Source organism: Anolis sagrei, chromosome 4 (assembly GCF_037176765.1).
Source record: "Anolis sagrei isolate rAnoSag1 chromosome 4, rAnoSag1.mat, whole genome shotgun sequence".
Taxonomy (NCBI): domain Eukaryota; kingdom Metazoa; phylum Chordata; class Lepidosauria; order Squamata; family Dactyloidae; genus Anolis; species Anolis sagrei.
In genome coordinates, this window is record NC_090024.1 from 152,059,378 (window position 1) to 152,083,930 (window position 24,553).

The window sequence follows — 24,553 nt, forward strand, 5'->3', positions numbered from 1 at the left end:
GGAGGAAGCGGCCCCTCCTGGGACCAAGCTGGGCACCCCTTTCCAGGCCACCGACCCCTTGGAAGGCCCTCGCCGGTCAGCCTCCCGGGGCACCTCCTCGGGCAGTGACACGCCAGAGCCCTTGGCCCAGAACAGCAGAGTTGCATTGTCGGCTTGCTTGGTAAGGAGGAAAGAGTGGGAAACAGTGGAGGCCCAACCCGGAGACAAGCCCCATGGTAAGGCCTAGAGCCTGGCTCCCCCTCCCCTCCACCTCCCTAATAATAATAATAATAATAATAATAATAATAATAATACTTTATTTATACCCCACCACCATCTCCCTGAAGGGACTCGGGACGGCTTAAATGAGACAAAGCCCATCAAATACAAATACAACAGTACTTAACCAAGCAAGCAAACAAATAAAACAATATAAATAATATAGCTAAACATATAAGCAATAACACAAAAAAATTAACACTATGGCAGGGTCAGATGTATTAGATTAAAATTTTAAAACCCTGGGCGTGTACAGAGTAGGGTATGTCTAGGCATGGGGTTTTTAGCGAATGATGTATCTATCCAACAGATAAAGTGCTTCAGAGGACATATAGAAGCAAATTGGTTATTTCCTTTATTCAGGGAAGGCACACTGGAACAGCCATATTTTCAAGCTCCTTCTAAAGACTGCCAAAGTGGGGGCTTGTCTGATATCTTTAGGGAGTGAGTTCCAGAGTCGGGGGCCACCATAGAGAAGGCCCTCTCACTCGTCCCCACCAGTCGTGCCTGCAAAGGGGGTGGGAGCGAGAGCAGGGCCTCACCAAATGATCGAAGAGATCATGTAGGTTCGTAAACATAAGTGCAGTCACACAGGTAGGTGAGTCCCAAACCCGTCAGGGCTTTGTAGGTAAGAATCTGCACCTTGAATTGGGATCGGAAGATGAACAGCAGCCAACTGAGCTCCTTAAGCAGGGGGGTTGACCGCTCCCTGTAAATCGCTCCAGTTAGTAATCTGGCTGCCACTCGTTGGACCAAATGAAATTTCCGAGCCGTCTTCAAGGTCAGCCCCACGTAGAGTGCATTGTAGTAATCCAATCTGGAGGTGACTAAGGCATGGAACACCATGGCCAGATCAGACTTCACGAGGTACGGTCACAGCTGGCGCACGGGTTTTAGTTGTGTTAAGGCCCTCCCAGCCACCGCCGACACCTGGGCTTTAAGCGTTAGCGATGAGTCTAGGAGGACACCCAAGCTGCGGACCTGTGACTTCAGGGGGAGTGCATCCCCATAGAGCACAGGTTGCTACTTTATATCCCGAACGGGCTTACGATCAACCTGGAGGACCTCTGTCTTGTCGGGATTGATTCTCAGCTAGGCCCTCGTCCAGCACCTGAGGGGCTTCCTTGGAATTAGGTGGAAAGGAGTAGTAGAGTTGGGCATCATCTGTGTACAGATGGCATCCAACTCCAAAACTCCGGATGACCTCTCCCAGCGGTTTCATGTAGATATTAAAAAACATGGGGGACAGAATGGAACCTTGCGGGACCCCACAGGTCAAAGGCCAGGGGTTCGAGCAGGTGTCCCCCAGCTTCACCATCTGGGAATGACCCTCCAGGAAGGACCGGAGCCACGACAGAACTGTGCCCCCAAGACCCATCCCAGAAGGATACCATGGTTGATGGTATCGAAAGCCGCTGAGATGTCCAAGAGAACCAACAGGGTCACACTCCCCCTGTCCAGCTCCCTGCAGAGGTCATCCACTTGGCACCGTGACCAGGCCTAAACCCAGACTGTGACTGATCCAGGTAATGAATGTCATCTAAGAATCCCTGGAGCTGAGAGGCGACCACCCGCTCCAGCACCTTGCCGAAAAAAGGGAGGTTAGAGATTGGTCTGTAATTGTTCAAAACTGTAGACTCAAGGGGGGCCTTTTTCAGGATTGGTCTAACCACGGCCTTTTTCAGACCAGATGGAAATGTCCCCTGCTCCAGTGAAGTATGGATGATCAATACAAACCAATCAATCAACCTGCCTCTGGCCGATTTAATTAGCCAAGAAAAGCAAAGGTCCAGAGCTGAGGTGGGCGCCCTCACAGCCCCAGGGACCCCCTCCACGTCGTCGGGATGAACAAGCCAGAAAGAATCCCACAAAACCGGACAGGCAGATGCCTCGGTCACCTCCTCTGGTATGCTCGAGGCATATCAGAGTGACTTTATCTGCAAAATGGTGTGCGAAATTGCAGCACCGAGCTGTCGGGTTGTTGATGACCCCCACCCACCCCGGGGGTGAGGGGTGAAGGAGCTCCCCAACGACCCAAAACAGTTCAGAAGGTCTATTGGATGCAGACGCTATGCAGGTAGTCAAGAAAGTCTCCTTGGTTGTCCACAGAGCCTCGGTATAGGCCCTAATTGAGGCTCCAGATCACTCTCGGTCGGAAACAACCCGAGATTTCCTCCAGATGCACTCCAGTTTCCTTCTCACCTGCTTCATCTCCGCCAACTTCTCAGAGAATCAAGGAGATGGCATGACTCTGCGCAGCAAGAGGGGATGTTTGGGAGCGATTGTGTCTATCATCCTGGCCATCTTGCTGCTGTAGCGATCAACCAGGGCGTCGACAGGATCGCCAGCCTCCATGACAGGAAGAGCCCCAAGATTCCTCAGGAATCCATCTGGATCCATCACTCTCCTGGGGTGGACCATCTTAATTGGTCCACTACCCCGGCAGAGGTTAGAGGTCACAGCAAGTCTAAAGCTGATCAGAAGGTGGTTGGACCATGACAATGGAAGAATATTTTGCTTTTCCACCCTGACCATACCGCTGTCCGCAGTAAAAACTAGATCGAGTGTATGTCCAGCCTGATGGATGGGTCCAGATATTACTTGTGATAGCCCCATGGTCGTCATGGCAACCATGAAGTCTTGAGCCGCTCCTGTTAAGGTGGTCTCTGCATGAATGTTAAAGTCTCCCAGCACAATCAAATGTTGGGAGACCAGGGCCGAATTAGAGACCACATCTGCTAGCTCTGGCTGACTGGGAGACTGTCTGGGAGACTGCTGTGTCCCAGGGTGGATGGTACACCAGCAGAATCCTCAAGCTATCATGGATTCCCACCCTCAGGGGGACGCACTCAAACCCAGAGGACTGTGGAACAGCGCATCTGATCATGGAGATGAACTGCCCCTCCTCCCCGCCCCCAGCGCTAGTCTGCTGGTGTACCCAAAGCCCGGTGGGCATAGCTGGATGAGATTTACCCCGCCCAGCATGTCCAGCCAGGCCTCGGTGATGCAAGCCAGGTCCGCCCCTTCATCCAGGATCAAGTCCTGGATGACAGCTGTCTTACCGTTGATGGACTTGGCATTCACCAGCAGGATCTTGAGTCCAGGGGGTTTGTCTTGGGCTCTACCACATCCTACCTTCTCCAGAGTCACAAGAACTCTGTTGTGCTTCTCCCTGGGATATTGGTGACCAGCATTTCTCCTCCCCTGTGAATCTGATTTAGTGGCTAGTCAGCTCTCTAAACAAGGGGAACTAGATCATGACCTACTTTGAATGAGGATGTCTCCAATGTCATTGAAAAAAGGGTATCATCAAGGGAACTGGGAGGGCTGAAAAGGGAGTGTCCTTGGTCGGGAGAGTGTAGCGGATTGAGTAGGGACAACAGGTGCAGATGGGGTTTCAAATTGATACTGTAGAGATGGAGGGGTCCCAACAGGGGAGCTATTTGTTGATTTGTTGTTGGAACCAGATGGATTGTGATGAGAAGGTTCCAAGTTATCAATAAGGGGGCGAACATAAGGATCCACAAACACCTTTCTGATGGTAATGCCTAATCCTTTTAAGCAAGGTTGAAGTGCTAATAGCTCATCAAGCCATGAATTGTCTTCAGGTGTAATAAGAAGACAAGTAGAGCGATCACATGATTGATAGTCTCTATGTAGCCATGTTATGGCCTAAACTCTGACTTCTGATAGTCTCTTTGATAGAATTTGAGCCAGAGATCTGCGGACCGCTCTCCTTGAGGTCCATCTTCCCACAACTCTCAGGGGGGAAGGAAAAACCCGCGAAATAGCGAGTCTGCAATAAGCAAACCGCAAAGTTGCAGGGGGAGGGAACACTGTATATTCCTTCAACCGTGAAAAAAGAATGGAAAAAAATGACAAAATCTCATCAGGAAATAATATCCTAGCAGTGTATTACAATATTATTTTACATCACCTTTAAGGAGTGAGATTGAAGAAATAAATTTTTAAAACTGTTTTCTCCAGATATTTTTTATGAATTAAGAAAAATATGGGATTGGGAAAATTATTTAAACATTTCAATACTGGATCAAAAAGGTTAAGATGCTGTCTATTAACCCTTTTACCATAAATATAAGGAATAACCTTAAATGTAAAAGAAACATTTTTCTTTTAAAAATATGCCCGTGTTTCAAACGAGCAGAGCAGGAGAAACACTTTTAATTTCTGTATACCAGTACAAAGGATTCAGGTGTGGTTGGTTTGGATACTTCAAGGCTTGCTTCAGAAATAAAATTTACAAACTAGACACATTTTGAGTGATATGTTTCTAGACACGGTGGTCAAAAGGAACAAATGTATTACACATTTTAAAAACCTGCTGGACAAGAATCAATTTTTTCTGGTTGTACCTGTTTTAGTGCACAAACTGTACTGGCTTAAAAAAAATTCCCAGGGGGAAAAGCATGTTTGTGGATTAAGCCAAAAAATAAGCAGTCATTCTTGTAATTCAGGAAACTCTTGTTTCAATGAACTTCAAGGCCATATTACACTGCCATACCTATCAAATGGATAATGAACTTCACCATTTTCCACATGCAAATAGATTGGAAAATGATCAGATTGCCTTCAAGCAAGCTGACTGTTGTATACTCAATCCTCTTGCAAAATCTATCACAGATAAAACTTATCTGCTATCCATTTTTTAAAGCTATCGCTCAAAAAGGGCTCTTCTCCAGTAATACCTCACATATTATGCCGTCTTCTTTTGGCCATCTTATCATACCTGAATTCTCTTGCAGTAGTAAATTGGAATTCCATCCCTCCCATTTGTTAGGCATGCAATTACTTCTTCGCATTTCCTTTTTCTCTGTGAAATATTCTCCGTGGACTCATTCATGACTGATGCTAGCACACCTGCAAGCTCACCACAACTGGAATAACTGGCATAGAGACTTTAAAGACATATAATGATTTCTGATTCATGGCAACTGGATTTCACCTATGTGCTGTGCTGGAGTGAATTTAATGAAACATTTCAGGACACTGAACTTTATACGAAGTGTATATAAAATATACCAACAGACCAGCTATGTTGAACGCATATTCAGCATCTCAATTTCAAAGGAAGTATTCTACACATCTACAAACCTAATGTATTCTAAAACACATTAATTTTAAAATGCAAGAAAACTTTATAAAACTACATGTAAGTAAGTATTATGCCTTTACAGAAACAATAAAAGCATTTAATAAAGATTTCAGTTTGGATTTGCTCAGAGTAAGATATAATCTTAGTTTATCTTATACAGGCAGTCCCCAAGTACAAACAAGAAACAAGATAGGTTCTGTAGGTTTGTTCTTAAGTTGAATTTGTATGTAAATTGGAACATGTATTTTTTAAAGTGTAACTCCAGCCATGTATATATAGAGAGAGAGAGAGGGAGAGAGGGAGGGAGGGAGGGAGGGAGGGAGGGAGGGAGGGAGGGAGGGAGGAGTGTGTGTGTTTTGGATACCATTGAGAAGAGTTAACATCCCTGTGGTGTTTGCTTTGCTGTCTGTGCCACTGTTCAGAACTCACTTTCTGTCCCTGTGATAATTAGGATTTTGAAAAAATTGGCTCTTGGAAACAAGGGTTGGTGATAAAACTTCAGTGGAGACACCTTTTCCCCATGATGACTCTTTTAGGAGTGTATTTTCCTTCCTAGAGGTAGATTTCTCTCACTTCCTACTGTCTCACCCCCGTTCTTAAGTATGAGTCATTTGTAAATCAGATGTTTGTAACTCGGGGTCTGCTTGTATAAGGAAAATTACCTTAACTAGTTTCAGCTCTAAAAGTTTCATGACAAAAAAGAGTAAATTACCATATGTCAGGTTATGCATTCTCAGTTGTCCTTCTTTTAACCGTTTCTGAGCCAAACTATAAAAGGAGGTTTGAGGACATAAACTGATCAACCTTTTGAGAAAATATTAATTGATATATAGCATGGATTTTATATATAGCATGAACACCCTGACACTTCATTCCACTGAGTAACAGGTAGAGCCAACAACAGTAGAAGCCTCTAAAGCATCTAGCAACCCCTTCCTGAGCATGTATAGGAAATGTAAGCATGCTTAAACTAGAAGCAGTCACATACACCTGGTAGTACCACAAGCCTACCTCCTGGACGAAGAGATGAAGAAACAGCACCAACCACCCAAGGAGGAATAAATGAGTGTGGCTTGTCTCTTGCTCACCCACTGGCCAGTTGCCCAGACAACTGTCTAACTGCATAACCAGAGAGAAGTATGATATTGTGGCAGCATACCCTGCTCAAGACAGTGGAGCATAGGAGATGGCAGTCAAGGACCTCACATTCCCGCCAGCAGCAGCCATGTCTGTACAAAGTAGTTATTTCCTGAGGATCTAGGAAAAGAGGTGGCAGCTGGGAAAATTACCTGTGTTATAGCACTGATTATCTTCCAAGTCCCTTTTTGACAGCCAGACACTCAAAAGCCACCATGGTCAACTAAGAGATGGCTGCTAACAGCAATCTAGCTGCAGTGCCTTTGTCTGTCATCACCCGTGCCTTCACCATCTTGAGGAAAGGTGCTGTCTCTCTGGTGGTGTTCACTTCTTCCTCCCTCTCTGGATAGGCAAGTTGAGTGTCAGCTAAGTGAAAAACTGGTTGGGGGATAGATGCTCTAAAGAGTGGCATCCTGTGTCCATCTCAGGTAGCAGGAGAAGAGTTCCTTATATCCATGAAGTGATTGCTTTCTTTCAACAGTAGGAAGAGTGGATACAATTTTGGCTTTCACCTATTTCACCTCTAACATTTTCAGCCAGTCCGCTGGAGCAGACTTACAGGACTGCAGGGAGGATGGGAAAATAATGACATTCTACAAGGAGAATTCTACTAAGGAGATAATTCTACCAATGAGAGTGTTACTTATGTGAGAGAATTTATAGATTCCACCAATGAGGTCTTAAAATATGCACTGAATGGTTCTAAGTAAACACTCAATATTAAACTACATTAACAGTTTTTGTGCTTAAAATAGCAACTATTTTTATTTAAAGTATTCACTCTGTAAAAATATGGATTAAAGTGGATACCAACCAAAGAACAGATGATAATAGGCCTAAGTGATTTCCTCCCAAAAGGTTGGTAGTTTCCAAGTAAAAAAAGGCAGTTACCATCTTGGGATAAAATTTGGTCTATCAAACAAACAAACTTTGCTATCAAAGAAAACATCTCTCCATTAAAGGAGATTACAGAGTTCTACATGGGCAACAGTTCAAGAATGCTACAGTAGTCAGGCATGTTTGATTTACACTACTCTTACTTTTCCAGAGCTGCTTCTAACTTTAGAACCTATCAAAAACCTATGTGAGCTTTTAAATACCAGTTAATTCTATAAGTAGCATGCCTTGAATTAAAATTAGTTATACATATGCTAAAATTAAATATGCATCCATTGTCTCATGCATCTTGTTTTGTTTTTAAATCACATTTCAATTTTCTGGGCTGAACCATCTATTCACACTTTTAGGGCTGATTCAAAATTGGCATTTTAAGCCTCATTTACACTGACCATTTCTTTCCACAGATATATAAAGCCCATTTCCTAGTTTCAGACTTCACAACCTCTGAGAATGCCTGCCATAGATGCAGGTGAAACATCGGGAGAGAATGCTTCTAGAACATGGCCATACAGCTCAAAAAACCTATAAAAGCCCAGTGATTCTGGCCATGAAAGCCTTTGACAATAAATTTGATAAAGTTTCAAACTGGTATTGAAGAAAGTGGCTGTTGCCCAGAAGACTACATAAGAAATTCTGGAACTGGTTTGAGAACTGGATCACGATTACCGTATATTCCAGCATATAAGATGACTGGGCGTATAAGATGACCCCAACTTTTCCAGTTAAAATATAGAGTTTGGAATATACTCGCCGTATAAGACTACCCCTCTTCCAACATACACCAAATAAAATTTTTAAAAGCATCAGATTGGATTTCAATATGGTAATTTTCCTATTACTGTACCTCCTTCTCTGCTTCTCAGATCTCGCACATGCGCACCTGCACCATTTCACTGCAGTCTTCAGGAGCGAGATCTGAGAGGCAGAGGACGAGGTACGGTAATAGGATACAAGGACCGGCCAGACAGGTAAAAGAGGTGTGTTTTTCTGGGTCCAGAGCCACTCTCTCTTTTTTCCATACCCTGGGCGCCCCAGATGTCTGCAGCTTGCTCCCCCCTTCACTTACAACTTCCTGGTGAGATGCCCCTTCACCTCACCATCGGGACCGCATTAAGTCCACGAATCCTGATGGGTGGATTTTCTTCTACCATACTTGTACAGTGCCGCCCCTGATGCTTTCATACAGTCGCTGCACACAGCCACTGCCATTTTTGACCTCCCCCCTCAATATGCAGCAACCACAGATTCTCCAATCCGGATTGGAAGTTTCAGCACCTGCTCTACAAGACGACTCTTGGTGTATAAGACTACTCCCGCATATAAGACGACTCCCATTCATTCACAAGGCTACTCCTGCGTATAAGATATCTCCTGCATATAAGATGACCCCTGACTTTTGAGAAGATTTTCTTGGGTTAAAAGGTAGTCTTATACACCATAATATACGGTAAACAAATTACTGATCACTGATGCAAATGGCTTTCTTTCGCATGCTTTTGTGGGGGCTTGTTGTCTGGCTGCCGCAGTTTCAAGATGCAGCCATTTAATTTGAACTGCGTTAAACGGCCAGTGTAAATGGGGCTTACATTTTTTGAACTTTGGATTATTAAACTAAGAACAATCCCTGTGCCCTTATACTCTCTCTTTCGTTTCAAATGCATGAAAATTCAATGCCTCCTTGGTTTATTAAACCAGTACTTCCCATTTCATCGAAATGGGAAAACTATAGCTTAAGCTTTGACTATACAATCCAGAGTAGGAAACCAGTCATATTTTCATAGTAAAGTTTGTAGTCAGAAGTTAACTCAGTTTAATCAAAAATGAGACTGATCCAAAACTAAAGAGACAGATGATGAAGAGATTGATACTCTACTGTGTACACCCACAGTACTTTACTTACTCTTGTTTCAGATTCCCATCTGAGGAATATTAAGCAACAAAAAATGCAGGACTTCAGAATAAGTACAAAAGCAGCTTATCTGAACAAAATACAAACTATCTACCAACTTTGAGGAATTTCAGAAATGAACACAACACAAACAATTCCTTAAGGGAGAAGAATACAAAGCATTAGATAAAGCAGAAAATGTGTAACATACAATTGGTTAATCTATGAGGTCATCCAATATAACAAAATTACCCAAAATTCTAGTATTAACTGTCTCAAATTCCTTAATATGTTTTAAAAGATTTTAAAAATGTCAGAAGATGCAATGTCTTTAAAGATAACTAACACTTTGATACATCTCTTCAAGTTCTGAGGAGGACTCGATAAAAATAATAATCAGAGGGCCTATTTTCTTAGCTTCTGTTTGAAACAGTATCGCCAGAATTCAATAGTGGACTTTACCTCAATAATTTACTCCTTCCTGTAGTGCCCTATGCAACCTAAAAGCCTTCTTCAGATGGTAGGAAAAAAACCCTTTTGAAATAGCAGCAGAAGGAAACAAAATCCTGATTCTGCAGTGTTTGACAACCAAGTGTATTGTAAGTTCCTGAACACAGTAAAAACTTTTTCCTTGTTGCCTGAATTGAAAGCTTGAAAATCATTCAAATAAACAAATATATGCAATTTTTACTGACCCAAGTTTTCAAAAATGTGATGGAGACAAACAAATAAAAGACCAGGCAAGAGTTTGTTTCAGTATAACATTTCTAATCCTCCAGTAGTGATTCAGTTATTGTTAGACTGCACCTCGCATTGCTTGAGCTTAATGTGTATTTGATTTTCATATTTATGCCTTGATTCTGATGCTTAAATGTACCTGATCCCCGGCACAGTGCAAAACATAGTTTTCAAAAATCTATTTTCCCTTTTAAAATATATCAAGATAATGATGTATTTTTTAACAGCTATTCCAAATGGTTAACATTGTAATAATAACTAAATCTTCTTTTTTTCTGTTTTGGTCATTTAATTATGACAAATATTACTGCATAAACTGAGCTATAAAGAACTGCTCTAAAGACAGGATTTTAAAAAAATGGTCTATAATATAAATAAGTTTACAAGGGAGTGTCTAAATAAGGAGAAACTTCAATTCGCTTGGGGATTACTCCTGTCCCTAGGTCAATTACTGGACAGTGTCCTAGAGCTACACTCAAGGTACTTACATCTGAATGCCAATGCAGTGAGATATGGAGAATTTTAAGCGTCCTTTCAGATATTAGATTATTAGGATGTCCTTTCAGAAGTAAAATCGCTTCCATTTATTCATCTGCAGCTTATACATAATATTACTTTGCTAGTATGTCAAATAACATTTTTCATTGCACCATACTGGTTTTATTTCAGAAATCTCTTTTATAATTTTTATACAGAATATTCATAATTAATACCCAAAAATATACAGCAAGCTGGTTTTCCTGTAACAATAAACCTCAGTTTAGTATTATAAGAATAACTGAGCCTTGGGCTGACAAGCTTTCCCTTCCCAGCATAGTAACATTAGAAGCATGCTCTTCTATTTTTAATTAACTGCAGTTTATCATATCATTCTAACACAATGAACTAAATTTAATTTTAGCAAGATGTAGTGAAACTAGCTAGCTTTAAATTGGATTATCAAGACAAATTATTTCAACTACTGTATTTCTTTAACTGTAAGACACCATTTGATTATAAGATGCATCCACCACCACCAACAAAAATACATAAGATACTCCTGCAACTCCAAGATGCACCCCATTTTTAGAGAAGTGTATATTGGGGAAAAAGTGTGACTCAGAATTGAAGAAATGCATTAAATACAGTTGAGATTAACCAAAGTTTTCGGATTTCAACAACACACTGCAGTACAGCTATTTTAAAATGGAAGAGGGTACCTCATATACTTAAGTGTATTAGGGACTATCTAAAATGGAAGATAATGGAAGCGTTCGATCCTCCTCATAGCCTGGCTTGTGGTGGCAGACAGGGTGGAAAAACTGTGCAAATCCAAAACTTTGAAGTTTTCCTTCATAATACAAAATGCCAGCATTATATTCAAAATTGCCTGGTGTGCATATGCACACACACATTTATGTACATTGTCATTGTTTCAAATTGTAGCTGAAGCCAATAAGAGTCAAGTGAAAATGCTAGTGTTAGCTCCAAAGCGGGAAAAGAAGGAGGGCAAGGCCAAAAGACAATCAAGAGGGTAAGGCAGTGAGACAAGGAAATATCTAAGACCACTGGGTGCTTCCTGTCACTTAACTACTACTAAGCAATTGACCTACATTTTATCTCCCATGACACTTTGGTGGCTGGCACATTATGGATGAGATATAAATTTGAACTCCTACCGAAATATTTTAAAAGTAATACCCAATCTGAAAATGTATTGTAATTTAAGAACCAGCAACTGATGTAAAGCAAAACAAAATAATAGACATGAAACTATAAGAGACATACAGTATGACCCCCCATATCCATATGAGATATGTTTCAAGATTTTTTGTGGATACACAAAACCATAGATAACAATGAACTCTATTGAAATAAAGGACTTCTGGCCCAAGAATACCACGAAATCATGCTGGAGGACATATCTTGTTAGATGTGGATAAATGAAACCCAAGATACCAGTTCTGCCCATATGGGAGTCGTACTATACTGTAATGTTATATAACTAATTTTACTAAGAGTTAACAAGTCAACCTGTTGGATAGCCATTTGGGTGTAACATAATTCACTCAACTTTTCTGTAACATATACTACATAAAGGTATACTTCAATTAATGAAATAAATTTGTTTTAGGACATTACTTCTAAAACAGAAAATCTGGAAGCAGGAATAACACAGACAAAATAAAGACAGCCTCCTATTTCACAAAAAAGGAACAGCAGTTCAATGTGTTTAATTAATGTTTTTATTCTAAACTAACAGTATGCCTATGTGAAATGTAATAACCAGATCAGTTACACTGTGCAAAAGTAACCAAAACACTTTGAATGTTATACAAACTACCTGCTTCTTCCAAATGAATCCAGAGGTGGCATTTTCTTTCACTAGCCTCCTCTTTTCTTATGATTTCCATTTTGCTGGCTACACTCATTGATCTATGCTTTAAAAAAAAAAACAGGGAGGAGGTAGATGGCAAAGCAGGCTAATTCACTGTCTACCTTTCTTTCTGTTTTACTACACAGTAAAAGATTGTAGAGCTACTTGAAGATACTTTGCCAGTTGTAAGAAGATACAGACAACTACAGGAGGTCTGAATGAAAAGTAGCCCATTCCTTCCAATAATTCAAGTTTTATGGGACTGTTTGCTGCTGACCTGCTGCTGCTACCTGGCAAATGAAAATGGGTTCCTTCAGTCCTTCACCAGCCTGCTCCTATTAAAAAAATCCAGCTAAACAGAGAACACGAATGAAAAGAGTAACCTGGCAGGCAGAAAAAAATGGTAAAAAGGAGCTTATTTGTCAGGGGTTTTGATAACTTTGATGCCTGTATAAAATTTCTGCTCACTACAATTAAAGGGATAGAGCCAATCAAGTCATCTTCTATGCATATAACTATTCAAATGTGTCCCCCAAAATCAAAATCAAACCCTTTCCTTACTTATCTGACTTTTGCTTGGCACAAAATATTTACCCTTTCTATACTCTTGGCCACCTGTGCAATTCTTTTTGTAATATACGTATTATAACTTTTTTTATATCTCCCCTCTCCTCTCTCTATAAAGATAGATAGAATTATAGAGTTGGAAAAGACTTCATGGGCCATCCAGTCCAACCCCCTGCCAAGAAGCAGGAAAATTGCATTCAAAGCACCCCTGACAGATGGCCATTCAGCCTCTGTTTAAAAGCCTCCAAAGAAGGAGAGAATTATATTTTCTAACAGAAATGTAGTTTGCTTTTAAAATTCCAATCAAATAAGGCTATATTACTGGATACTTTTCCTTTCTTTCAAAGTACAGCAAAGCTATTTCACAATCCCTGGGGTTTTCATCATTTTTTAGGGGAGAGTGACAATACGTGAGTGGGTCTTCCCCCTGTCCTTGACTTACCCAATGTCTGTTTTAACCCACACACCCCACCAACCCTTTGTTAACAATCCTTCCGTCTTGGTTCAGATACCTCATCCTTTCAAAAATGCTTCCCTTCTTTCTACCTTCTGTGCACTATCAAATTCTGAAAAAAATGTGTAAAATGCACAGTATGGTTCATCTTGCAACACCATATGTTATGTAGAAAACTGGCACTGAATTTTTATACCAAATATTTTGACTTATTTCATAAGGAGAAAAAGACAGAACTGTTAAAGGACATACAAAGGAAAAAGCCATTATGACTCAGAATAAATATTAATATATACATAAATTTTTGAAGAATAAGTTGTATTATTCCAGAAGTTCCAATATTACCAGGATATTTAGCCACAAGTACTATAGGCTATTTTGAAACCTTTCCAATATACTATACTACTTTAGAATATATTGACAGTTGGAAGGTGTCAATGGGCTGCTATATGCTGTGTTTATTCACAGCCTTAGCAGCAATTCTCCTTGACTTCTCAGATTATGTCTTGGCCTCCAGTCACTTTCCCATTGAAGAATCCTTGAGATCTACCTATCTTATGATGAGTGATAAATATAAATTTACACTTTCCTTATAGCATTTATGCAAGCAAGGTTGGTGGGGACGAAGGAGAAGACCTTCTCAATAGTGGTCCCACCGCTCTGGAATGCCCCCCCCCCCCCGGGAGATCAGACAAGCAACTACCCTCATAACTTTTAAGAAGGACTTAAAGACTTGGCTATTTAAGCAGGCCTTTGAAAATGATTAGTAACATCCGCTCTACCCTTCCAAATTCCCCCCACCTATTTCTTCCTCAACCACCCCCCAACATACCTCTCTTTACCCTCCTATTTATCCTCCACTATAACAATTTCCTACTTTCCTATACTCTAGATATGTTCGCTTTCTTTTTACTGTACTTTGAAAACTTTAATAAAATATATATATATATATATATATAAAGAAAATGATTAGTAATGCTTAATGTTTTTATGGATACATTCAGGCACTTTGGTTTTTACTTAGCTTATTTAATCTATTTGAATCATTATGTTTTAAATGTAAATTAATGTTTTACTGTTTCTTGTTTAATTGTTATTTTGCTTTATTTGCTTTCCTTGTCATTTACGTTGTATATGTTGTTTATTATGTTTTACTCATGTTGTGAGCTGCCCCGAGATGGGACAGGATAGAAATATTATTATTCAGCAGTATTTGACATACATCCCTAGGCAGCAGTACCATTTCTTATTCTGAAAGTCTCTTTTTATTTGCATGAGGTACAAACAAGTATAAAATGTTGCTCTTTGCTATGAAAGATAGTATCCAAGTGATAAATTTGATTTGTGGCTCAAAGCATGAGCACAGGCTATGTAATGATGCTAGTTTCAGAAAAATGAAGCTTAAGGGTTTTGCTCAGGCATAAAACTGTGTTCCTTACATCCTCAATGGTTGTCAAAGATAGCTACTAAGTATATGTTGCATGTTTATAAAAATGTAGAGGTAGTGCCAGTATACCTTAAGGCCCTAAAGAGGTGAGGAGAGACACTGTCAGTTTCCCTATCTTTCAAAAGCAATGCATTAACAATACAATTGTTAGTCATGTCTAAGACCTCTGACTTTATAAGTCTACAAAGGCACAGACTGAAAGATAAGATAGGAAAGGCACTGCAGGTTGCACATCCCTTATCCAGAGTTCCGAAATATGATGAAATCTGAAGTTGTTCACACAAGAGGTTGAGATAGTGACACCTTTGTTTTCCGATGGCTTAGTGTACATAAACTTTATTTCCTGCACAAAAGCATTAAAATGTGTATAAAATGACCTTTAGACAATGTGTATAAGGTGTATATGAAACATAAAAGAATTTCATGTTTAGACTTTGGTCCCATCTGCAAGATATCTTGTTAGATACTTATATGCAAATACGTGTATTCCAAAATTCAACACTTCTGGTCCAAAAAATATCATATATGGAAGGTGTCCCCAAACTGAGGTCCGTGGGCCAAATGCAGCCCTCCAAGGTCATTTACCTGGCCCTCTCCCTAACCCTTAGACTTAGGAGTACCAGTAAGTCTGAAGCAACTTGAAGTCACACACAACAATCCTAATTAACTTGACTATCTCATCAGCGAAAAGCAGGCCCACACTTCCCATTGAATACAGGCAGTCTCCAAGGTACGATCAAGATAGGTTCTATAGGTTTGTTATCTATGAGTTGTTTGTAAACCAGACTGTCCATTTTAAATATTTGATTGTTCTTCCAATTTTTTTTGCACTAACTACAAATAAGAGATCTGCAGTGTGCATTCTTTTTTTTCTTCAAACTATAGTCTGAAGGACCATGAGTCAAGTCAACTTTATTTATATCCCATTCCATCTTCCCTTGGGGACTCAAGGCAGCTTACAACATAGATGGCAGCCATTTGATGCCACACAAATCTATATAAAACAATAAAAGTGAAAATACCTACGTAAGTGTGTGGCTGGGGTGCCCACTTCCACTGGCAGGCTCCCACTTCCACAAACAGCTTTAATCCACAGTGCTGAGGAGCCACCAAAAGCCCTCACTCCAATTACATTTCAGGTTATAGCGAGCACTATGAACATGTATCCCAATCCCTGCCAATATCCTCCCCAACACAATACTGCCCACACCCAAGGAATGCTTTCATTCAGGGACAATTTCATCCTAGATATTACATGTTTCCTCCACCACAGACATCCCAGTGTTTCTTACTCTCTGAATTTGTGTGGAATTTGCATGATCATGCCCTCTGCCTCTCCCTTAACCCATCCCTACTCTTTTCAACTCTGTCTGCACAACAAACAGAACAGAACTGATCAGCAACTATACATATTGGAGGAGTTTGGGGGATTGACTCCCATGATGGAAGTTGTAGTTCACCTTGCATCAAGTCAGAGCACTGTGTCCCCCACTGACAATGGATTTGGACCACATTTGGCACACAGAATTTAAATGACCAAAGAAAAATACTGGAGAGATTCGGGGGGAGGGGATTCACCTTGATTTATAGCCATTATATGTACTGGTATTTATAGTTCATCTGCAATGAACGAGCATTCTGAACCCCACCAATGATGGCCCTGGACCTAACTTGGAACACAGAACCCCCATGACCAACAAAAAATACAGGGCTTTGGGGAAAATTCACCCTGATTTATAGGAATTATAGTTCACCTACATCCAGAGAGCACTGTGAAGGCAAACGATGGATCTGTACCAAATGTGGCATGCATATCCGATATGCCAAAATTCGAATACTGTTAGGTTTTTTTTTGGGGGGGGGGGGGGGAGAATTGCCCTTGGCCTTTGTTAGTTGTAGATATGGAGATTTATAGTTCACCTGAAATCAAAGAGCACTCTGCACCACACTGATGATAAACTTGGACCTAACCATGCATACAGAACCCCCATGACCAACTAAACATACTGGAGGAATTTCATGGGACAGACCTACTAAGGTGAGAGTTGTAATTCATCCTGCAGCCAGAGACCACATGAACCCCTCCAATGATGCTTCTAAAGCAAACTAGTCCAACATGACAAACTTTAAGTATTGATGGAGTTTTAGGGTGTTAACCTGGTATGATGTGAGTTGTAGTACACCCACAACGTTATGCATTTTGTTTTATACCAGATACCCAAGCTAGTACACAATAAAAATACAACTAGATAATAAATTAAATACAAGTATTTATCATAATTCTGGGGAGTGAGGTGAGTTCCCGCAGTTAGCTCCAGCTTCTGCCAACCTAGAAGTTTGAAAACATGCAAGTGTAATAGATCAAGAGGTACTGCTTCTGCAGGAAGGTAATGGTGTGCCATGCAGTCATGTTGGCTACATAACCTAGGAGGTGTCTATGGACAACGCTGGCTCTTTGTCTTAGAAATAGAGATGAACACCACCCCCAGAGTCAGAAACAACTAGACTTAATGTCGGGGAAACCTTTACTTTTTAAAGCATAATAACAAATCAATAAAACCGCTACATTAAAAGCATGATTAAAAACCAGATCGATAGAGTAAAAGCATATCCATCTTTAAAGCCCTGTCAATAAACGTCTGATTCTCCATAAACCTGGGAGCAAAGGTCAGTTTTTAACTGTTTTCTGAAAGAGGAGGGAGTGGGAGCTTGAAAAGTTTGAGGACCCCTGAGATAGGAGATATTCAACCTGTATAATGAAAGAAACCAAAACCTTGCTCCTGTCCAAACACCAGACAGTTAATTGTTTCTTTCCTTAAGCACTTATTTTCAAAGATTAAAAACAAACGGTGCAGTCAGGATGAGAGTGGTGGCCAGTGGCGAAAAGAAGGAAAGCCATCCCTTCCTGATGAAGTTCCCAGCCATCCTGATGAAGAGATTCCTTCAAATCCAGAGGAAGGAGAGGGGGGAAGGGAAGGAAACAAACTGGGGAGGAAGGGGGTTCGCTTTCTAGGATAAGTTTTACTTTCAGTTCAAGGAGCCGGGGAAGGGAGGCCTGGGGCCCACCCACCTCAAGGGACTTAATCCACAGACTCCAGCAAAGCAGATTAAACTCCAGGGCAGAGTGGCGAGGAAGGGGGCCTCGAGGAGGAGGAGATTGGGAGAAGTGGTGGGGGAGGGAGGGAGGAAGGGGTTTCAAGGCAGGCTGTGAGGGAAAAGGCGGGGAAGGAGGGAGGGAAGGAAGGAATGGGCGCCACTTCTTCCCTTCTTCTCCCTTTCTCTTTACCTGCTGCAGGTCTGTGAGGAAAATCTCCCTCTCGGCCGCGTTGGACGCCATTGCTCTGGGGCCGGACTCCGCACCTGGACGACGGTGAAGGGGGAGAGGAAAGGGGAGGAGGAGGCGGGTCTGGGCCGAGCGCGGCTCTCTCCCCCGTCCCTCTCAGGGAGAGAGAGCGGGAGGGAAGGAAGGAAGGAAGAAGGGAAGGAAGGAAAGAGAGGAAGGAGGGGGCGCCCACCCCCTCTTCTCACGGCCGCATGAGGGGACGGGAAGCGCTCGCGTCGGGACGGACGGACGGGCGTCGAGCTCGCCTCCGCCCACCCTCACCCTCCTTCCCTCCGCCTCCTCAGCCGCCGTTCCTTGGCGCACCCTTTGGCTGTCACCCTGTCGCAAAGACGGCGCTGCTTTGCGGCTCTTGCGCGGCGCGTGACGTAGCGCTCACAGGGAGGGGAGGAGGGAGGGAGGAAGGGAGGGAGGGCTTTCCTTCTAAGGCGGTTTTGGAAGGAGGGAGAATGCAGGGGCCGGGCGAATTCAGGACCTGCTGGGAGTAAATAAATAAGCAATCCCCCAAAGTACAAGTATTTCAAAACCCTCCAGGATTGTCCACGTAGGAGGATGGGAAAGTGGCACCTCTACTTCCAGATGGTTCAATGGATACAAACTCATTTTCTTTATTTATGAGATGTACTAGCCGTCCCTGTTCTGTGTGGGAGGTTTGGCCCAGTTCTATTGTTTGTGGGGTTCAGAATGCTCTTTGACTGTAGGTGAACTATAAATCCCAGCAACTAAAACTCCCAAATGTCAAGATTCTATTTTCCCCAAACTCCACCAGTGTTCACATTTGGGCATATTGTGTATTCATGTAGAGTAGGGGTCTTCAGTCGTTAGTGGGGTTCAGAATGCTCTTTGTAGGTGAACTATAAATCCCAGCAACTACAACTCCCAAATGACAAAATCTATTTTTTTGAGTGAAGGACATACATTGGGTTGTTAGGTGTCTTGTGTCCAAATTTGGTGTCAATTCGGCCAGTGGTTTTTGAGTTCTACTAATCCCACAAACAAACATTACACTTTTATTTATATAGATAGTATAGGTAAAGGTTTTCCCCTGACATTAAGTCCAGTCGTGCCCGACTGGGAGTTGGTGCTCATCTCCATTTCTAAGCCGAAGAGCCAGCGTTGTCTATAGACACCTCCAAGGTATGGAGCCCCCGGTGGTGCAGTGGGTTAAACCCCTGTGCTGGCAGGATTGAATCTGGGGAGAGCACAGATGAGCTCCCTCTATCAGCTCCAGCTCCTTATGTGGGGACATGAGAGAAGCTTCCCACAAGGATGATAAAACATCAAAAACATCCGGGCGTCCCCTGGGCAACATCTTTGCAGATGGCCAATTCTCTCACACCAGAAGCGACTTACAGTTTCTCAAGTCGCTCCTGACATGACAAAAAACAACAACCTCCAAGGTCATGTGGCCAGCATGATTGCATGGAACACCCTTACCTTCCCGCCAGAGCAGTACCTATTGATCTACTCACATTTGCATGTTTTTGAACTGCTAGATTGGCAGAAGCTGGGGCTGACAGTGGGAGCTCACGCCGCTTCCCGGATTCAAACCTGTGACCTTTTGGTCAAGAATTTCAGCAGCTCAGTGCTTTAACCCACTGCGCCATTGGGAGCTCCATGAGATGTATATCCCGCCTTTATTCCCCAGTCATAATAAAGGCTCCAGGAAATAAAGCCCGATTGCTCACTGGAGGGATGGATAATTATTAGAGGCAAATATGAAGTGCTTTGGCCACATACTGAGAAGAATGGAAGGCTTGGAGAAGATAATGATGCTGGGGAAAATGGAAGGAAAAAAGAGGGGCTGACCAAAGACAAGATGTTGTTTATTCATTCTGTCGCTTCCAACTCTTCATGGCCTCATGGACCAGCCCAAGCCAGAGCTCCCTGTTGGCTGTTGCCACCCCCAGCACCTTCAAGGTCAAGCCAGTCACTTCAAGCATCCCATCCATCCATCTTGGCCTTGGTCAGCCACTCTTCCTTTTTCCTTCCATTTCCCCCAACATCATTCTCTTCTTTAAGATTTCCTGTCTTCTCATTATGTGGCCAAAGTACTTCATCTTTGCTTCTAATATCCTTCCCTCCAATGAGCTTTATTTCTTGGAGGATGGACTGGTTGGATCTTCTGGCAGTCCAAGGCACTTTCAGAACTTTCCTCCAACGCCACAGTTCAAAAGCATATATCTTCCTTCACTCAGCCTTCCTTATAGTCCAGCTCTCACATCCATAGGTTACTATGGGGAATACCATTGCTTTTACTATGGAGATCTTCGTTGCCAATGAGTCTCTACTCTTCACTATTTTATTGAGATTGGACATTGCTCTCCTCCCAAGAAGTAAACGTCTTCTGATTTCCTGGCTGCAGTCTGCATCTACAGTAATCCTTGCACCTAGAAATACAAAGTCTGTCACTGCCTCCACGTTTTCTCCCTCTATTTCCCAGTTGTCAATCATTCTTGTTGCCAGAATATTGGTTTTTTTATATTAAACTGAAACCCCGCCTTTGCACTTTCTTCTTTCACCTTGATTAGAAGGCTCCTCAGCCCCTCCTCGTTTTTGGCCATCAAAGTGGTGTCATCTGCACATCTAAGGTTGTTAATGTTTCTTCCAGCAATTCCAGCTTTGCATTTGTCAAGCTCCGCACATTTGTCAAGCTTCTGCATACAAGTTGAATAGGTTGGGTGAGAGTATACAGCCCTGCCGTACGCCTTTCCAATCTTGAACCAGTCTTTTGTTCCGTAGTCAGTTCTGACTGTTGCTACTTGGTCCTTGTACAGATTCCTCACGAGACGGACAAGGTGATTTGGTATCCCCATACCATCAAGAACTTGCCACAATTTATTATGATCCACACAGTCAAAGGCTTTAGAATAGTCAATAAAACAGAAATAGATGTTTTTTTCTGAAACTCCCTGCCTTTCTCCATTATCCAGCGGATGTTGGCAATTTGGTCTCTCATTCCTCTGCCTTTTCTAAACCCAGCTTGTACATCTGGCAACTCTCTCTCCATGTATTGCTGGAGTATTTTTTGCAGGATCTTGAGCATTACCTTACTGTGGAAGGTAATGGCAACCCACCTGAGTATTCTTGCCCAGAAAATTAAATGGATCAATACAACCAGAGATATGCTGGGGAAGATAGAAGGAAAAATGAAGAGGGCTGACCAAGGGAGCTCTGACGTGGGTCATGAAGAGTCAGAAGCAACTGAATGAATAACCCCCAACCCCAATTCCCCAGTCAAGGGTGCAAGGCGGCTTACAGCTTTTGGAAAATGGCATTCATAACCTTTTGGAAAACACAATTTGGTGATCATAACGTTTATTTATTTACTGTATTTTTACCCCACTCTATCTCAACTATCTCGATAAAATAGTGAAGAGTAGAGATATCATATTGGCAACGAAGATCTGCATAGTTAACGCAATGGTATTCCCCATAACAACCTATGGATGTGAGAGCTGGACCATAAAGAAGGCTGAGCAAAAGAAGATAGACAATTTTGAACTGTGGTGCTGGAGGAAAATTCTGAGAGTGCCTTGGACCGCGAGAAGATCCAACCAGTCCATACAAGAAATAAAGCCCGACTGCTCATTGGAGGGAAGGATATTAGAGGGTGAAGTACTTTGGCCACATAATGAAAAGACAGGAAAGCTTGGAGAATATAATGATGCTGGGGAAAGTGAAAGGAAAAAGGAAGAGGGGCCAATCAAGGGTAAGATGGATGGATGTTATCCTTGAACTGACTGGTATGACTTTGAAGGAGCTGGGGGTGGCGACAACCGACAGGGAGCTCTGGCTTGGGCTGGTCCATGTGGTCAGAAGAGTTGGAAGTGACTGAATAAATAAACAAAAACCTTTTGGAAAACACCATTTGGAGAGCATAACATTTATTTATTTATTTATTTGCAATGTTTTTACCCTGCTCTATCTCAACCTCGAAGGGGAGTCAGAGCGCACTCCAAATTGGCAGTAATTCAATGCCACATTAACATATGACAAAAAAATGCAACATACATTGTGCATTAAATCATGAAAATCTTAAAACACCAGCACAAAGGTAAAGGCTTCCCCTTGGCATTAAGTCTAGTTGACTCCAGCTCTGGAGGATGGTGCTCATCTCCATTTCTAAGCCAAAGAGCTGGTGTTGTCCGTAGACGCTTCCAAGGTCATGTGACCGGCATGACTGCATGGAGTGCTGTTACCCTCCTGCCAGAGTGGTACCTATTAATCTACTCACATTTGCATGTTTTCAAACTGCTAGGTTGGCAGAAGCTAGACCTAACAATGGGAGCTTACCCTGTCCACAGATTCAAGCAGCCAACCTTCCAGTCAGCAAGTTCTGCAGCTTAGCAGCTTAACCCACTATGCCATCACGGCCCCTTAAAACACTAACATAAATACATAACTAAGCTGTTAAAACATTACAAATAGACCAAAAATCATAATCCAGAAGCTGTTCCAATCACATTGCCATTCACTTTGCAGCTGCATATAGCCCTGTGCTATTCCTGTGTGAAGACACAGCTCCGCTGTTTGGGGGTCCTCCTGGACTCAGCGCTGAATCCAGAGGCCCAGGTATCTGCAGTGGCTGGGAGGGCCTTTGCACAATTAAAACTTGGACAGTAACTGCACCCGTTCCTTGAGATGCCAGATCTGGCCACAATGGTACATGCCTTAGTTACAGCCCATCTGGATTACCGTAACATGCTCTATGTGGTACTGCCTCTAAGGAGCGCTTGGAAATTTCAGTCAGTTCAAAGAGCTGCAGCCAGGTTGCTAACTTGAGTGAGCTACAGGGAGCGGACAACCCCCCTGTTGAAGCAGCTCCACTGGCTGCCAGTCTGTTTCTAGGCACAATCCAAAGAGTTGGTTATGACCTTTAAAGCCCTAGATTGTTCAGGTCCAGGCTATTTGGCTGACCGCATCCCCTTTTTCGAACTGGTCCGGGCACTGAGATCTTCAGGAGAGGTCCTTCTCTCAATCCCACCTCTATCTCAAGCTCGATTAGATTTTAACTGATTAGTTTTAGTGCTGTTTGTGTTTAATTCTGTTTTAATGTTTGTATATTTGGATATTTTAAATTGTATACTAATGTTTTTATGTCAAGCTGCCTTGAGTCCCCTTTGGGGAGATAAAGCAGGGTATAAATAAATAATATAAATATAAATATAATGATAATATATATGTTTTATAATGATAATACATATCTTCATTGGACCCATAATTTTCCACATGATGAAAGAATGACAGAGATGGACAAGGCTAAGCATTCCTTTGTTTCAGTGTATGAGAAATTCTTGGACAGCATGAACATTGACCATGCTGGCTGGAAATAGTAACATGTGAAGTTAAACACATTTGGAAGGCATCTAGCTGGAAAGTCTGAGCCATAAAGGAGACCTCCTCCCAGATCTCAACTTGTGACTCCTATTCTGCAGTTGAATCATAGAGAAAGGCTTCCTCTGCCAATCTCGAAAAACAAGTAGACACATACAGGATGACACTGCCTTTTAAGTATACCGAGCCTATGTTATACAGGACTTTAGAGGTAAGAATCAGTGTCTTGAATTGTACCTCAAAATGGTGGCAGCTAGTACAGCAGTTGAAAAATAATTCTTACATATCTGGAGGTGGAAGCCTTTGATTTGAGTATACACAAGCATTACCATAAAGATTAATGGCAAATGCATTTTCTTTCTGTGGAGATGTGTCTTTTATTCATTTTTAAAAATATTTCTGAACATTCAAACAGTACACCGGGGCTACATCTACATGGTATAGTGATACCACTTTCATATGAATTTAATGGTCATGGTTACATCCTATGGAAAGTTGGGAGCTGTACTTTGCTCTAGTGATAATCTATAAGGAATTTTAAAGATCTCACCAAACTGTAAATTCTACAGTTCCATAGGATAGAGTCTTAAACATCAAAGTGGTATCGAACAAGTCTGTAGTGTAGGAACACCTTCCTTCATATTGGTTGTTTGGCTTTATTATACAAGCATCGTGTATATTTACTCACCAACTGTATCTATAACCACACCTTCTGGTGTAAACCATTTTAAAATAACAAACTATAAAAAGTTTTTTTTAAAAAAATCTGAAAGCGTGCACTCAGTCTTTTTATTGCATGTGTTGAGATCAGCTGCGGCACTAAATGTAAAGCGAAATGCAATGAACTGTGGTTGTTTGCATGCCCCTTGTGTGATGGCTACCCTACCAAAAGTATTTAAATGGCTGCTAAATTCTTTTGCTATTAATGCAATGGGAACAATGTAAAGCCTCCCCCCTAATTTTATTGACAGCCCAGAAACTGTATATTTGGTGCATTTTCAACTTTCATCAACCAAAT

At 41.9% G+C, this 24,553-nt stretch overlaps 2 protein-coding genes across 2 annotated transcripts in view; both read right to left on the reverse strand.

Annotated features, from left to right (window-relative positions):
- The window catches only part of PKN2 (protein kinase N2), a 70,131-nt gene extending 51,620 nt beyond the window's left edge, over positions 1–18,511 (reverse strand). The window contains exon 1 of the mRNA XM_060773888.2: positions 18,145–18,511. Coding sequence (XP_060629871.1) covers positions 18,145–18,195 — 51 coding nt within the window. The 5' untranslated portion in view covers positions 18,196–18,511. The remainder of the gene's footprint in view (positions 1–18,144) is intronic.
- The window catches only part of LRRC8B (leucine rich repeat containing 8 VRAC subunit B), a 345,263-nt gene that overhangs the window by 161,917 nt on the left and 158,793 nt on the right, over positions 1–24,553 (reverse strand). The window lies entirely within an intron of this gene.